Source organism: Pinus tabuliformis, chromosome 1_2 (genome assembly GCF_031772625.1).
Source record: "Pinus tabuliformis cultivar Carrire ecotype Pingquan chromosome 1_2, CPIR1, whole genome shotgun sequence".
NCBI lineage: Eukaryota > Viridiplantae > Streptophyta > Pinopsida > Pinales > Pinaceae > Pinus > Pinus tabuliformis.
In genome coordinates this window covers 794,881,240-794,896,530 of record NC_142298.1, presented here as the reverse complement: position 1 = coordinate 794,896,530, position 15,291 = coordinate 794,881,240, and the positions used below count along the sequence as shown (strand labels likewise).

Below are 15,291 nucleotides of genomic sequence, written 5' to 3'. Positions count from 1 at the left end.
ATACTACATTATTTGCAATGTGAATGAAAAATGGCAATAAGAGGGTAGAGGCTCCCCATACTCCCAAAATGGGTCCAAGGCTTTTGGCATATTTGCCATTTGTAGTGAACTATTTCAAACCTAGGGCACAAAAAAAAACAAAAAATTGGCATTAAACCCCCCAACACAAAAAATAATAAGTAATAACCACCTCATTTAAAAAAAAATACTGCATTATTTGCAATGTGAATGAAAAATGGCAATAGGAGGGTGCATAAGAAAGTTGAAAAAGAAAATGAAGCTTGCTGTCCAAATATGGAGAAAACCCTTGCGTTGGCTCATGGGCATGAAAATCATAGCAAATGGAAAAAAAAAAAAAGCAAAGAAACAAATGTTGGTAGGCAAAGAGGCAAGCAAGCGTAACCCTAAATCTATGAAAAAATCATTAACATAAGGGTTTTTAAGAACATACCTGTTAATGGAAGAAATGAAGTTTGTCTCACTGTTCTTCAATCTTTGGTCCAAAAAAAAATCTTAGTTGGTGGTGATAATTGTTGTTTGATCCTCAATCCCTCCTTGACAACCACCACAAAACTCTTCCCCTTCCTTCCCCAACACTCAAAAACAGAAATGCGGAAAAAAAAAGGCAAAATTCCCTTTTTCTAGCCGTGGCCTAGCCTGCCCGGCGATATTTTGCCGAGATACCGATGATATCTCGGAATTATCGCGATATTTCGGCGATATTTCCGATTTTTGGCGATATCTCGCTGATATTATCATCACAACTTTAGATATGCTAGATATCATAATATTTTGAGGAAGATGGTATTATTTGGCTGATGACACTTCTTAGAAGACTATCTTAATCAGCTTTCCTTTAATGTACTGGCTGCACTCATCCCACAGATTTTAGTAATATAAATTTCTTGTTCCAGTTAAAAAAAAAAGGATGCGTGTCACAACATAGGGTGGTACTAAACAAATATAGGGGAGAAGAAATACAAGCTGCAGTGTACCTACTGAACAGAAGCCCTACAAAGGCAATACGGGACATGACAACAAAGGAGGCTTCATCTGTGAGAAAACCACAGGTGAGTCATTTGAAAACTTTGGTTCCATAGCTTATGCGCTAATTCCAGCTGATAAGAGGTCCAAGTGAAATGTAAAACTCGGAAAATGATGTTTATTATAGCAAACAATCTAGGGCTTATAGATTATTGAAACACTATTAACAAATAAACAATCAATAGAGATGTGATTATCAATGAAAATTCAGGAATTTCCCATTTGAAACAGATCCGATATCTAGCGATAATAGCTGGTTGGATGCTGACAAATCAGCCATGATGCAAGGAAAAAAGTTGAGGGGAAAGAAGAGATATGCAAGCTACACATGTTGATCATGATGAATAACACTAAATCAAGCAATAGAGAGCATCAATTTGGAGGGTAGTAAGAAGTTGCAGGGGGGAGGGGAATCGTCAAGAGTAGAAGGTATGCAAGCTGCACATGTTGATCAAGAGGCTGAATAACACTAAATCAAGTGGTAGACAACATTGATTTACAGCGGAGAATTGAAAAAGGGAGACCAAAGTGTTACTACAGCTCTTTGAAAGACGTGTCCTTGGAGGAGCTTCCTCAATCAAGAGAAGAATGAAGAAATGGGAGCCCTGTGAGGAAAGATGAGCAGCGGGAGCATATTTACTTTGGTTTATATATTATTGTAGTAAAGTCATCAGTTCATTGTGTTGCTAAAATGATTAATGGATAAAGTGTTCAAGGAGAATATAGGCAAAATTGTTTCTATAACAAAGACAGACATGATATAGCCAGCATTGGGAGTCCAGTTTGACGGGTGAAATTCCAAAATGAATGTAAAGAGAGGTAGAGTTCAGCTAGAGGTACGGTGGACAAGTTGAGCTCTTTACAGGTCATGGCAGGTTCAGAAGGCCTGGTTTTTCGGCATTCATACATTACACTAAGTGTAGAAAAATTCCATTTGTCAGAGGAAAAAATAGATTTTGCATCGATGATAGCCAGGCTGAATTTTTCATCCATAACGAACTCCAATCCAAGTTCCAAAGTCAGCTTTATTTCTTGTGCAGTGGCAGCATTAAAGCGATATATGTAATGGACAGATCCATAGTGTATATGTAATGGTCATACTTAGTACTTTAGATGTTAAGCTAGAAAGTACATTTTGAATTCCATGTAATATGACTTTAGTAACTTAGTTTAGCTTAACTGCTTGATTGTTTCCAATCATGGAATATGAAAAGCGGCAAGCCTTTTCTTCTATGTACTCACATAAAAAGACATGTCTTGAAGAAATGTCGGAAGTCATTCGAATGGTCCTCTTTCTTATTTGCTGGTGTGCACTTTCCGGCTATGGTGGTGTGACATGGTGTACAATTACTAACAAGTGGCACTTAAGTACTTATGATCTAGGGCAGTTTTAACTTTTGATTGTGATGTCAACCCAAACAAACAGCTTCAAAATCTGCTTATGCAGCCCACTTTTTTTGCGTAAGATGCCCTGCGTGTATATACCAGTTTTTTCTTAATAACTAAAGGAAGCATTTTATTCAAAAAAACAGAAACAGCAAACATCCAAACAATCAACTTCTTTAACATATAACCAGGTCTAAAGCACAAATCACTGCAGTTCTTTAATAAACCACCAATGTTGAAGAGAGACATTGCAATGACTCAAGTCAAACAACACGGAAAGATTAGGTGTTGAGCATTCAGTCTAATAGCGTAACATTCGTTCGTGTTAATTGAAGGCAGCTTTACCTTTGTGTTAAGACATGAACTGAACCTCCTTTAGATCAGCCACGGATCTTTCTCCAACAATCATCAATTGTTTGATGCACCTTTCTAATTTTACAGGCACCTCTGACTGCAATTATCCAAGTATAAGTATCAGGAGGAAAGCCCTTCTGTAACATTACTTCCAAAACAGTCAAAGCACCATGCATTCTTCCTTTCTTGGCAAGACGAATGACTAATTCCTCAAAAATTTGCCCAGAATTTTCTAGCTTCCCATTCTTGCATAATCCACCCATAAGAATATTGCAGGTAACAACATCTGGATCACAGTTGAGGTGCAGCATCTCATCTAGAAGGTCCATGGCACGATATATGTTGCCTTGTTTGCAAAAACCACTGATTAATGTGTTATAGGTCACAACATCAGGTTGGCAACCTTTGTACAACATCTCGTCAAGCATCTTAGCTGCTTCATCCAACCTGCCCGCCTTGCAGAAACCACTGATCAATGCACTGTATGTCACGACATCTGGATTGCAACCTGTGTCCAGCATGTGCTGCCATATTTTAGTGGCCTTTTCTATATTCCCATCCTCACAAAGCCCATGGATCAATATGCTATAGCTGACTGCATTTGGAACACATCCCTTATCTATCATCTCGTGCCACATAGTTGTTGCTTCATCTACATGGCCAGCCTTGCAGAGGCCATCTATCAAGGAGCTGTATGTGACAACGTTCGGGACAAATCCCTTACCGGACATTTCCTTGAGCTGTTCTTTTGCTTTCTCAATATCCCCATCCTTACAAAGACCATCAATCAGAGTGCTATAGGCAACGACATTTGGTTCACAGCTCTTACCTCTCATTTCATGCCAGAGTTTGACCGCTTCTTGCACCTTGCCCTCCTTGCAGAGTCCGTGCATTAAAGTGGAATACGTAAATACGTTCGGACTGCAACCTCTCTCCAACATTCCAGACAATATTCTTGCTGCATCATCGACCTTGCCACGTTTGCAGAGACCGTTTATCAGCGTACTATATGTGATCGTATTCGGAACACCCTTATTTTCCAGCATTTTATGCAAGACCTTAACAGCTGTATTCACTTTGCCCTGCTTACACAGGCCATCAATCAGAGTATTGTAAGTTACCTCGTTCGGCGAACATCCTTTAAGCACCATACTGTCTACTAGCTTCAAGGCCCGGGCCATGTCACCCTTTCTACAGAGACCATGAATTAAAGTATTGAATGTTACCACATTCGGCAAGCACCCATCAACCTCCATTTCATCTAAGAGCAAAATCGCCTCATCGATCCTATTATCTTCGCAGAGACCGTTCATCATAGTGGTATATGTAAAAACATCGGGAACGCAGCGCCACTCCGGCATTTCTCTAAACAACTGATAAGCAGTATCTACACGATTGCTCCTGCAGAGTGCCTTGATGAGAATGTTGAAGGTAAGGAAATTTGGCCTAATTCCAGTTGCCTTCTTATGTGAATACAATTGAAGGGCCTTATGAAAGAGCTTCTCATTGACCAGGACATTCAGCAGACAATTTAAAGACCTGAATGTGGGTTTGCAAGCATAGTTGTCAAGCATTGCGTTAAAAATTCCAAGAGCTTCTTCGGGCATATGGGCAGTTCCATACGCTTTCATAATGAAAATAAATAGTTTCTCGGGGAATAAGCGGCCCTCTTTCTTCATTCGATTCAAAACGCTATGCATTGCAGAGAACTTACCTGATGACGCGAGTCTTTGAATAACAGTATGGTAAGTGGCGTCCCCTTGCTTGTAAGCGCCTGTTTCTGGAACTGTATCGAAAATTTCTCTTGCGAGAGGTATCTCGTCATCAGTTTCATCTGCCTTAAACCTCGCTGATGCCTTCTTTTCTGGGGTTTCATCCCTTGGAGGTATAGAATCGTCTCTCGCAGCTGAGTAATGGGAATAAAATAATTTTGCAGTAACGGTATCCGAGGGTAGCGATATGATATACTTGCAGAGCGGAAGCAAGGAAGTTCGTCGTCTTCTTTTCCTGCGTATGAAAATCGCCATGGCCGTCGTCAAGGCTGCTGATACCATTGGGCTTTAACTCCTGCTGCTGCTTGAATCCATACTGCGGCGCGGGATATGCGTGAATGTTTGGAAACTCATGCTGTGAGTTACACAGTGGATTGGAATCGATTTGCAAGAGTCTTACCGTGTTTTATGTTTTATTACGTTACCGAGGACGAGGTGTATTTGGGTTATATTTGGATGATGAATTTTTTTTAAGTCTTATAGAAAGAAGAAACAAATAAATTATTTCAATTTTATAAGGTTAAAGATAGTTTATGAGACAGATTGCTTTTTCATTTGCTTGATGTATTCTGCCTTTTATGCTCCGACAAACCTCTCGCTAAATAGATTATCCCAAGAGCTAGCTGCCAGCATATCTACATAACTTTCCTTGTTGTCTTTGAAGGCCTCACATTTTAAAATGAAATGTTTTTTTGTTTCCACTTTTCTGGAAAAACAAAAAATGCATACCCTTTCCTTCCACACTTCCTTTGGCCTTTTCCAGCGCCCTCTTTCACAACAGAGTTGATGAGAATTTTTTTCAAAAGAATAATTACGATTTTGTAAAAAAAATGGGTTAAATTTAAAATTAATTGATTAGTGGTATTATTTGACTTTTATTTTATTTTAATTAAAGAAAAACTGTGAATTATGTGGTGATGTTATGTTTAATCATTTTAAGTGTGATTTTTTGGAGTTTCTGGTGGATTTTTTGTCTGAATTCAGCGAAAAAAATTGTGGCCAAATTTTGATTTGTGTTGTTTAAACTAGTTTTTGACTATATATATATATATATATATGGATTCAACATCCTCAAAAACCTCTGGGGCACTTCGAAGAGTTCACCTATAACACCCTCCTCCCACATTTACCCAAGTTAACCAGTCCGCTAAGGTAAACATGTAATAAAAGGCTATTGTGATCTTATTCAACTCTCCATGTACAGTTAAGGAAGTGGAGCCGACACAACACAACCAATCTGACCTTCTACACATGTCGGTGAACCTCCAAGAGCCAACCACCCCCTTTAGGGGATCAACTCTTGAGACAACTTGACATTTTACTAATATAGAGCCTTATTCACTCCCATGAAATGGGCATGCATGCGACAAGGACCCTCCAGTCGCTCTCACAACAAGGCATGCAAGCGACTGCGGTCTTTTTCAACTAGTTCAAAGCCAGCAACCCCAAATTATGTGCCACTTTTTCAGGGCCAGGACTCAAGCCATTGCGCAGAACTTCATGAAACCTTCTGGAATGAAAAGTAACATCAAAACAATGATACTAAAGCAAATACTTGAACAAAGACTTGACTGGACCCCTACTAGCCATGACAAGCATTTCGTCAAACATGTCACAAATATGCATTCTACAGGTGATAACAACATATCTGAGTATAGGGGTCTCATACTTATCTGAGAATTGCTAAGAAGCATTGATGCCTTATCACATTGGTTGCATTATCATCTATTAGGTCATATATTCATTTTTCATTCATTTACAAATCAAAACATGACAAGAGCCATACATCATCACTGTCATAAAACATACTCATAACCAGCATATAAACAACAAAAATAATAAGGATGCAACAACCATAAAATCCACATATAAACTAGTACATTTACACATGAAATACTAGGAACAAAGAGCTCTTATTAATGAATGCAAAAGCCAACTCGGTTTGGGACTTCCACAAACCACCCGACCATAGATTGGTTGAACCAAATCTTTCTTTCAGTCAATCACCCTCATGCCATATTCTAAGCATGGATGTGGGACTCATAACCAAAACTCAACCAGGGTTTCCTGAGGCTACACCACCTCACCCTCATCAATAGAATCACGTTTTACCGCAATCCACACCTAATCATTAGGCCCTAAACAAGCATGGATGCCACCATATTTCTCCACCTATGTCGTGAGGAATTTGCTTGTCTCCTAGTCTCTAGGATTTACTACAATCCACACCAGATCACTAGGCCCTAACCGAAACCCCACCCTCTAGTCTTTACCGTATATCCTTCCATTCACCGGCCAAGGATTCCTACGCCTGATCGAGGGCATCCACTTTTAGGCTTTACCATATATCTCGCCATTCACTGGTTGAGGATTCCTAGGCTCGTCGAGGTAACACAAAATTTGGCTTTATGGCAACCCACAGTCTTGTTCAAGGGTTACTAGGCCAAAGATTTACCACAATCCACAGTCTGATTTAGGTATCACTAAGACATGTGTTTTTTATTTCAGAGACCACCTCACTCAATTTCGACTCCATTTGACAATCCAGCTCAACCAAAACATGAGAACCCCATCACACCATGGTTATTCAGAAATGGCAAGGGAAGGTTCAAGAACATTGTCACACCTGACAAAACCCATGCCAATGACAGCAAGAGAACCAAGAACACATATGCATAACCATGTATGCCAAAACTAGCAAGGAAATCACACATGCAAATCGATACCTGCAAATAATCTTGTTGTAGTTGCTTGATCCTGCTCTTCATGGCTTTCCTTGCTTTCCTTTGGCTTCTTTGCTTTTCTTGATCCAATGTTGAAGTGCTCCAAGAAAACTCTTAAGTGTCCAAGAGTGTGACAAAGAGAGAATAGAGAGAGAGCTCCAAAACTGAACTGACAAAAGGTACCAACTGATCCTCAAAAGCCTTTTTATTATTGAGGCTTCTATTTTCTTCAAGTTTTCATTATTTTCCTTCATTTTCTTCTCCACTTGCAACTTGTGACCTTTCACCTTCCTTTTCTCATAATTTCCTTTATTTTCATAAACAAAATGACAATTAACGTCACTTTACATTTCCAAATCCTTTGTCATTTCCAATTTCCTTAGCCATAATAAACCAAATGAACACCCACACTAGGATGTCTTGCCCAACATTCAACTTGGAATGAGTGTCCCATAACCATGGTTATTATTTTACCTTTATTAACTTCATTTACATGGAATTTTCACTGGGGTTGTTAAATCATCTATCAAACTTTTTTATTTCAATAAATCCTTATCAAGTTCTAAACAAAGTAGATTGGAAAATAAACTCGAAATGTTTCCAAAAAGTCGCACTTAAAAACTATTCTCGAGTTAAACAAAAGTCCTTCACATGAATCTATTTTAATGAAATTGCAAAATTGAAGTATTGTTATGACATAAGAGGGATGTTTTCAAGGGTTTTGATATTATTGTATGGGAAATTATAATTCACAATTATTATTGTTTTAATGTTGATTTTAGTAAAATATGATTTTTTCTTTTATTTCATTGAGTTTTTCGCGAGTTATCTAGGTTTGTGAAAAAATATTTTTTTATATGGCATTTATGAGATGGAACATACGAAATAGTTTGAGTATTAAATACTCATACAAAATAGAAAAAAAGATACTTCATAATTGTTGAATTGTATCATAAAATATATGTCATGTTATTCATAATTCACATTGTTGTTTTGTTATAGTTTGGATTATGTTGAGTAAGAGGAGAATTGATAATCAAATTATTTATAATTTTGAGAGAAAATAAATTGTGTTGGAGATTTTTGGAATTAAATTGTGTAAAGATTTTGATCCATTCAATGTTTCAGATGGTCATTTGTAACCATCTGAAATGTTGGACGGATCAAAATCTGTACATTGTTTAATTCCGGAAATCTCCAACACAATATGAATAGTTGCAAAAGTCTCCAATCACTTAGACAATAAGTTATTATATACCATCGGTTTAGGATGCATTGACATAAGTTTATGTGCAACATTGAAATTGTTAAAAAAAATTGCTTAGCATTAAGACCTATTACATACTCTAGAGAGAAAATTAAGTGACCGTGAAATTATGATGTGGCTCGACATGTTTTGTTCTATGAGTAAAGCATAGTATAGTTATGAATTAGAATGCATATCGATTTCCACATACATGCACCTTAAGGCTGTGAACAAATTGTGGTATGAAACATTTGTAAATCATAAATTTGTGTATGTCTTATAGATAGTAATTGTCAATAATTCAAGTTATGTTTAGTGAAGCATTATGGAAATTGATAAAAAAAGTTTTGTCTAATAAAAATACTTTTTTTAAACCATGGTGAATTGGTAGCTTGTTAGAGTAATATGGGCAAGGCCCAAGATCAAACCTAGTCGCTGCCACTAGTGGTTTTCATTATAACACCAAGAGTGTATGCAACAACCCATAAGCTACATATACCATTGATTTATGACTTAGCAAGAGCCAAGACTCCTTGAGGGTGGGAGAGCCTACTTCTTGAGTCGCATTATCACAATGAGCCAAAGATGTGCCCTTATGGAATTTGGAACTGGGTGGAGGAAATAACATCCCATTGTGCCACCCACTTGGTCATCCCATGAGGAGACACCTAATAGCAATACTCATTATACATAGTTAAATAAAAAACAGATCACCATGAAATAAGGATACCTCAATAAGTGAAATTTAGTGTTACATCTAAGTCATTAAAAATAAGGTTTGTCCAATGGTGGGGCCCTCTACACACAATGAAGAGAGAATGGGATATTGAAAGAAATTTTAACCCAACAAGCCATGATTGTGTATTGTGTCAAAAATGCTAAAAAATAGTTTGTTTGACAATGACACACTTTATGCATGCTAAATAATAAATATACCGGCAGAAGAGGAGGAGGAGGAGGGAGAAGAGGTTGTAGGAGGAGGAGCGGGGGGAGGAGGCCAACCCTATTGAGCCCAAAGCCATCACAATTTTCAAGTCTAAAAATAGATTTTAAGGTTTCAAGCATCTGCATAACTTAGACAATAAAAAATGTAGTTGCTTTACATATTTACATAATATGATTAATCCTTTAGGGACTACTCAAACCCAAGCCATTACAACAAAGGCTTTACATATTTACATAACATGATTAATCTTTTAGGGACTACTCAAACTCAAACCATTACAACAAAGTTCATCATGTCACTTGTAAGAATTGACTGTGAGTGGTGAGGATAGCAATCACTCATCTCAACCACTCAAGATAAACCCGATTGACTATTTTTTTAACAATTTTAATGGACAATAAATTAGTAAATATCCTCAAAACATAAAAACAATTTTGTATTCAAAATTATTTGATCAAGACTTATATATGTAACACTTGTGATTATATTAATGTGTCGTTTTTTCTAAAATACTATCTTTATGCCATACTTAAATTTTATATTCAAATTTGTTTGATAAATATATATATATATATATATATATATATAACACTATTATTATAATAATATGCTATTTCTTTTCCAAAATGGTTATCTTTCTGCCATGCTCCAAATAATCATTGCACTACTCATAAAGCTATTGATTTAGCCTTCATATAGGTGTGGGTGCATTTTGGCTTGCTTTTGAATATGGTTTATGTCTGATATTTAGGTTTTCTTAGTCATTTCTGGAAAATTTTATGACAATTGTTGGGGTGTAAGTTGTAATATCCACCTTTAATCCTCAAATGGATGGATACATAGAGATGTCAACCACACTTTAGTTTGTGCTTTGTGTATGGCCTATATGCCTCGCCACCAATGGGATGCACTACTCTATGTCACCCATCACTCCTATAATCAAGTTGTTCATTATGCTACCACTTTCTTACAATTCAAGGTTTGTTATGGCTATCAATTGAAAATCTCATATGGGATGCCAATGCTGGTCTACCCAGTGACATCTACTAAAAAACACAACAAACCAAGAAAAGTCACCACTTTCATCCAACATTTGCAATGCATTCGTGAATAAGTTTAATATGGTTTCTAGTGCAAAGTTCATCGTGATAAGCCTCATAGCCCTTCCAATTTGCAATTTGGAAATTGGGTCTAGTTATATCCCCAAAAGGAGCATTGGAAGGACTCGAGGCATCACAGACTCCACCCTCACTGATATGGCTTGTGCACCATCCTACAAAAATTGGTGAGAATTCGTTTCAACTGGATCTCCCCAAAATCTCGCCATTTATTTCCTTATTAATGCCAAGCAACTCAAACCATATGAACTAACACATTTGGAAGAGGATGTGCTGCTCTTCCATCATGTAATAATGTCCCTGATTTTAGGGACTTTTGACATTATTTTGGAGTTAAGCAACTAAATTACCAAAGGAGAAGTTTTTCAACCAACTTCCTCCTTTCATAGAGCAAGTGGGGACATTTATCACTCGATATTGGAGGGATTGTAATAACTTAGACAAGGAAACATTACCGGTATTTGTGGGAATCCTATGTATGGCACCTATTAATGGGTTGTGCTTTTGCATTCAACATAGATTATGATCAATGACATTGTCAAAGAAATATCTACCTCCTATTGGCCATCTCTATGTTTACCATTATAAATAATAATGAAAAAACAGACACAAAGTTATTTATTTTTGCCAATATTTTTTAGCTTAGTCTAATAGTGTTAGTTTTTTTTAGGTATTTTTTCCATCCAATTTTACCTAAAATCCAGTATAATTTTTTTACATTGGTAAGTCAGACATGTAATTTATAGAATCTGAATGCCCTAAAGTTTTGTAGGGTGTTGAAACTCTTTATGCATTCAAAAATGCATTTTAAACAATAGAAAATTACAATTTCACCCAAAATTACATCACTAGATTCATGTGAAAATGACCATAACATCTATTAGTTAGACTATGCCATATCTTTGTGTTCGCTTGTTTCTCTATGCATATTGGAAAAAAGAAAGAAAAAAAATTGATTACATTGATACATATCTTCTTACCTAAACTTATTTGAATAAAACCAACATACCTAAACTTTGAATCAACCAAGCACCTTGAAAGATCAAATATCTCAAGATGCAAAAAAATTGAGGAAATATTTGCACCTTGAGAGATATGATCCCTCTCAATACTTAATAGATTCAAATTTAAGATGGATCTATGTTAACTCTTTATAATACAATTTATATTATATATAATTTTCTCTCTCTCTCTCTCTCTCACATATATATCATTGACTTTTATCTGTGAATGGATCATCACCGTTATTCAAGTAAAATCATACCACCTAGAATTACCTACTATTAGTCCTTAAGGGGGTAGACTTACTCCTGTCGAATGCCTGTGAATCTTGGGTCATTAACGTGTTTCCTTACGTTCTAGGAAGATGAGCTCTTAGCCAAGCAAAAGCATAGAACATACTCCTATATATATGTGCTTTATATATATTTATTAATTAAATATCATAGTTATAAATGTGGATCATCATTATTTCAATTTATATAGTAGATGAATTCATATATATATATATATATTTCACATCTTTATATATATAGAAATATTTTTATTTTTAGTTTTATTAAAACCCTCATAGTACATACAACTATACACATTGCATATAATATTTTTTTAGATGTTTTATAATTCATTTTATTTTAATTTTTTAATGTGATATGCATAACATAGATTGGTTATATACCTCGATCGGGGTGCAAGCCAGTGGTTGGGAAATCAAATAGAGGTTTAATGGAGGGTACCTCTGAGTACTATACCACCGCCCCCACACGCTCGAGGCGATGGGTGCGGTGGCCCTTTGCATGATTGCATGCAAGGAAGGTGGGAAAGGTGGCAGTGAGGGTTATGGTTGTGAAGGCATAAATAGGAGAAAAGGGAGACAGTTGGGTGTTGTAGTTTGGTTCGATCATGGACGGGGAGGCTGGTGCACAGGGCAGTTTTGCGACGCCATCCACAACACCAAGCAATTCATCTGACTACAGGAGTTCACAGGTATGTACTCTGGTATCTCTCATCCCTCGCAATGTTGACCTGTTTTGGTTTTCGTTGGAGGGAGAGGGGGAGAATTATGGGTGAAAACTGTGAAATTGAGAAGCGATGGAGGAATTGGGGGTGGAGACTGGTGGTTTTTGCATGGTCTTGCATCTATATCCTGCATCTACTTGGTATTGTTTCCATTTCCCTTTGTTTCAAAATTTTGTTGTCTCGCATGGGAACCCTGGGAATTCTGGGCAGAGGGCTGAGCAAGGATGCTTGTAGAGGTCTTGTGGGTATAGGTAGAGAGATAGGCTTGGGGGGGAGAGTGTGTCAATCCACCTGCAATTTAGGAGAAGGTTCCTATTGTAGATGCAAGTGTAGCTGTTGGGTGGTAGATAGAAACCACATCAGAGAGGGAAAGGCTAAGAACTATGGGTGAGAAGTCTGGCAAGGGAACAGTAATGGCTATAACAGGCAGATAGGTGATGGCGGCATCATGGGCTAGGGATGAGGGGATGACTGGGTTGGGCTCTTTGATTGCATCTTGGGCAGAGGGGAAAGGGTATGCATACCATGGCTAGCTGAACGAAGGCATGCGACAATGCTCACCAACTGGTAATTGGGGAGTGGTAGCTAACCTACCTAAGGCTGAGAGGAGGTGGTTGTGGCGACGGGGTACCACTGAGGATGGTAGTGGGTCAGCCCCCTTTGGGGAATTGACCTACTATCATGAAGGCCCTGGCAATTTAATCGACAGGGAAGGGGAGGAACAAGGTGGGGTGGGAACTTGTAATAATACCACCCGAGGGCGAGACTATTGTTATATCATGTTTAATTGTTTCTAGTTAATGAATTGTTACAATGAACAAGATTTGGGCAGCACAACCATGGCTCATCATACGAAAAGGCATGGCCATGGAAGACGGGCCCAAGCGACCATAAAGGAAACAAACTCGGGCATGTTTGAGGCATGCAAAGGTAGGAAATGTGTGGAAAGACTTATCAGTGAAGCGATAGAGGCATGTCGTGAGGGCACAGATGAAGGTATTCGTAAAATTCTAGAGGAATGGGAAGAAGAAATCAAACAGGAAAGCGAGACGAACAAGAAGATGGAGGATTGGAGGACCCTTGTCCCAGACCCTGGCAACACTAGAGGCAGGATCACCCAATTTAAACAGACCTTATACCTGTACTGGCTGATGAAAAGCCTGCTGGGCAAGGCTATGGAGCAGATTTCGATGGGCATGGCTGTCACTGTCCAAGGCATGCCGAATTATAAACAAGAATTCCAGAAAGTGCAGTTTCAACTACACAAGCAGGATATTAGACTTGGCATAATTGAGAGGCACATCCCATGTATCTTGGAATTGACAGAGATGCTAGGTTCGAACGCCAAAGACCCAGTGCCAGTGGAATCAGCTTCGACTGATCAAAATGATTAGACAATCTCCCCTGTTAAGTTTTGTTTATATATGCGGGTAACTTTTACATTTCCTTATGCAAGAATATGTATAGGTAGATATCTAGAGTATGGACATGAATCAGAGACTTATATAGCTTGATTAAAAAGAGTGAAACTCTTTTGTTACTGGATGGCATACAATGCAAATAGGTGGCCAACAAACTTGGTTTCCCACTCGGCAAGTTAGGCCACATAGTCAATCTATGTGGTGTAAATTTGCTTTATAAATGAATGAAAAAGGAGGACCTACCAAGCTTAACAAAAAAAAACATAGATTGGTTATATATATTGAGAGAGAAAGAGAGAGAGGTTATATATATATATATATATAATTTTGTAAATATTGAGTTTATATGTAGTTATTATTTTAAATTTTGAATAATCATTATTTAATGTGATATCTATATTATTATTTTTTCACTTTAAAAATTGTTTATAATTTTATTAATAAAAACAAAATTGCAATATAATAAATTGGCTTGTTATTTTTTAGTTACCTTTATTACTTTTTACTTTTAATTATTTTTAGCTTAGTTAACATGATGCAGGAGCATCTGGTTAACAGGGCAGTGGTTTCCGAAAAGGACAGAGGACACAGTTCGTTGGATGGACAGTAGATCTGTCTTTGTTTTTTTTTTATTATTTTACTTTACTCTTTAAATTGCCAAAAAACAAAAAAAAACAATACTGTTATGGTTTTTAATTTTAATTAGGAACAGTAGTGATTAGGTAGCATTCTTTGTTTTCCAAACAACCATATTACGGTTGAGAAATACATGTAAAACAGAATGTACTAACTAGCTATGGAAAAGCCCGCATATGAAACAACTGTTATAACCAACAACACAACTGACAGCAGTTACAAAACTGTTTGTATACAGTATTATAAAATGGGTGAAACAAACCATTACAGGGGTTCGACTTTGTGTAAGAGAACAGAGAGGTAATAATAAGAAAAACATTCTGTGCACATATATATATTCCTATCGTGTCTCCAGAAACTGTGTAATTGTGCTAATAGAGTATTATACAAGACTGCCAAACGTGTTGCTACAGGTTTCGAGCCCAGAGGGAAGAATAACCAGCTGGACGACAAGCAATAGCCAAAGCTCATACAACCAGACCATTAAAGAAAGCCCTCATCACAGGTATGTGGGAAAAAATGATACAAGTCCTTGCCGTTCATCTAAATTAAAATTCATACGAATATACCGCACAGTCGGTCAAAAAAAAATAAAAATAAAAAATAAATATATATATATATATATA

At 37.2% G+C, this 15,291-nt stretch overlaps 1 protein-coding gene across 1 annotated transcript; it reads right to left on the bottom strand.

The window, feature by feature from the left end:
• Positions 1–2,759: 2,759 nt before the first annotated feature.
• LOC149208295 (uncharacterized) lies at positions 2,760–4,944 on the bottom strand. Its single transcript, XM_089394045.1, has one exon. The coding sequence runs from the start codon at positions 4,836–4,838 to the stop codon at positions 2,811–2,813; it is 2,028 nt and encodes a 675-aa protein (XP_089250171.1). The 5' UTR covers positions 4,839–4,944; the 3' UTR covers positions 2,760–2,810.
• Positions 4,945–15,291: the final 10,347 nt, after the last annotated feature.

What these genes read in the sequence shown, in the direction of transcription:
- LOC149208295 (XM_089394045.1), bottom strand. Translation starts at nt 4,838, where the DNA reads ATGGTATCAGCAGCCTTGACGACGGCCATGGCGATTTTCATACGCAGG.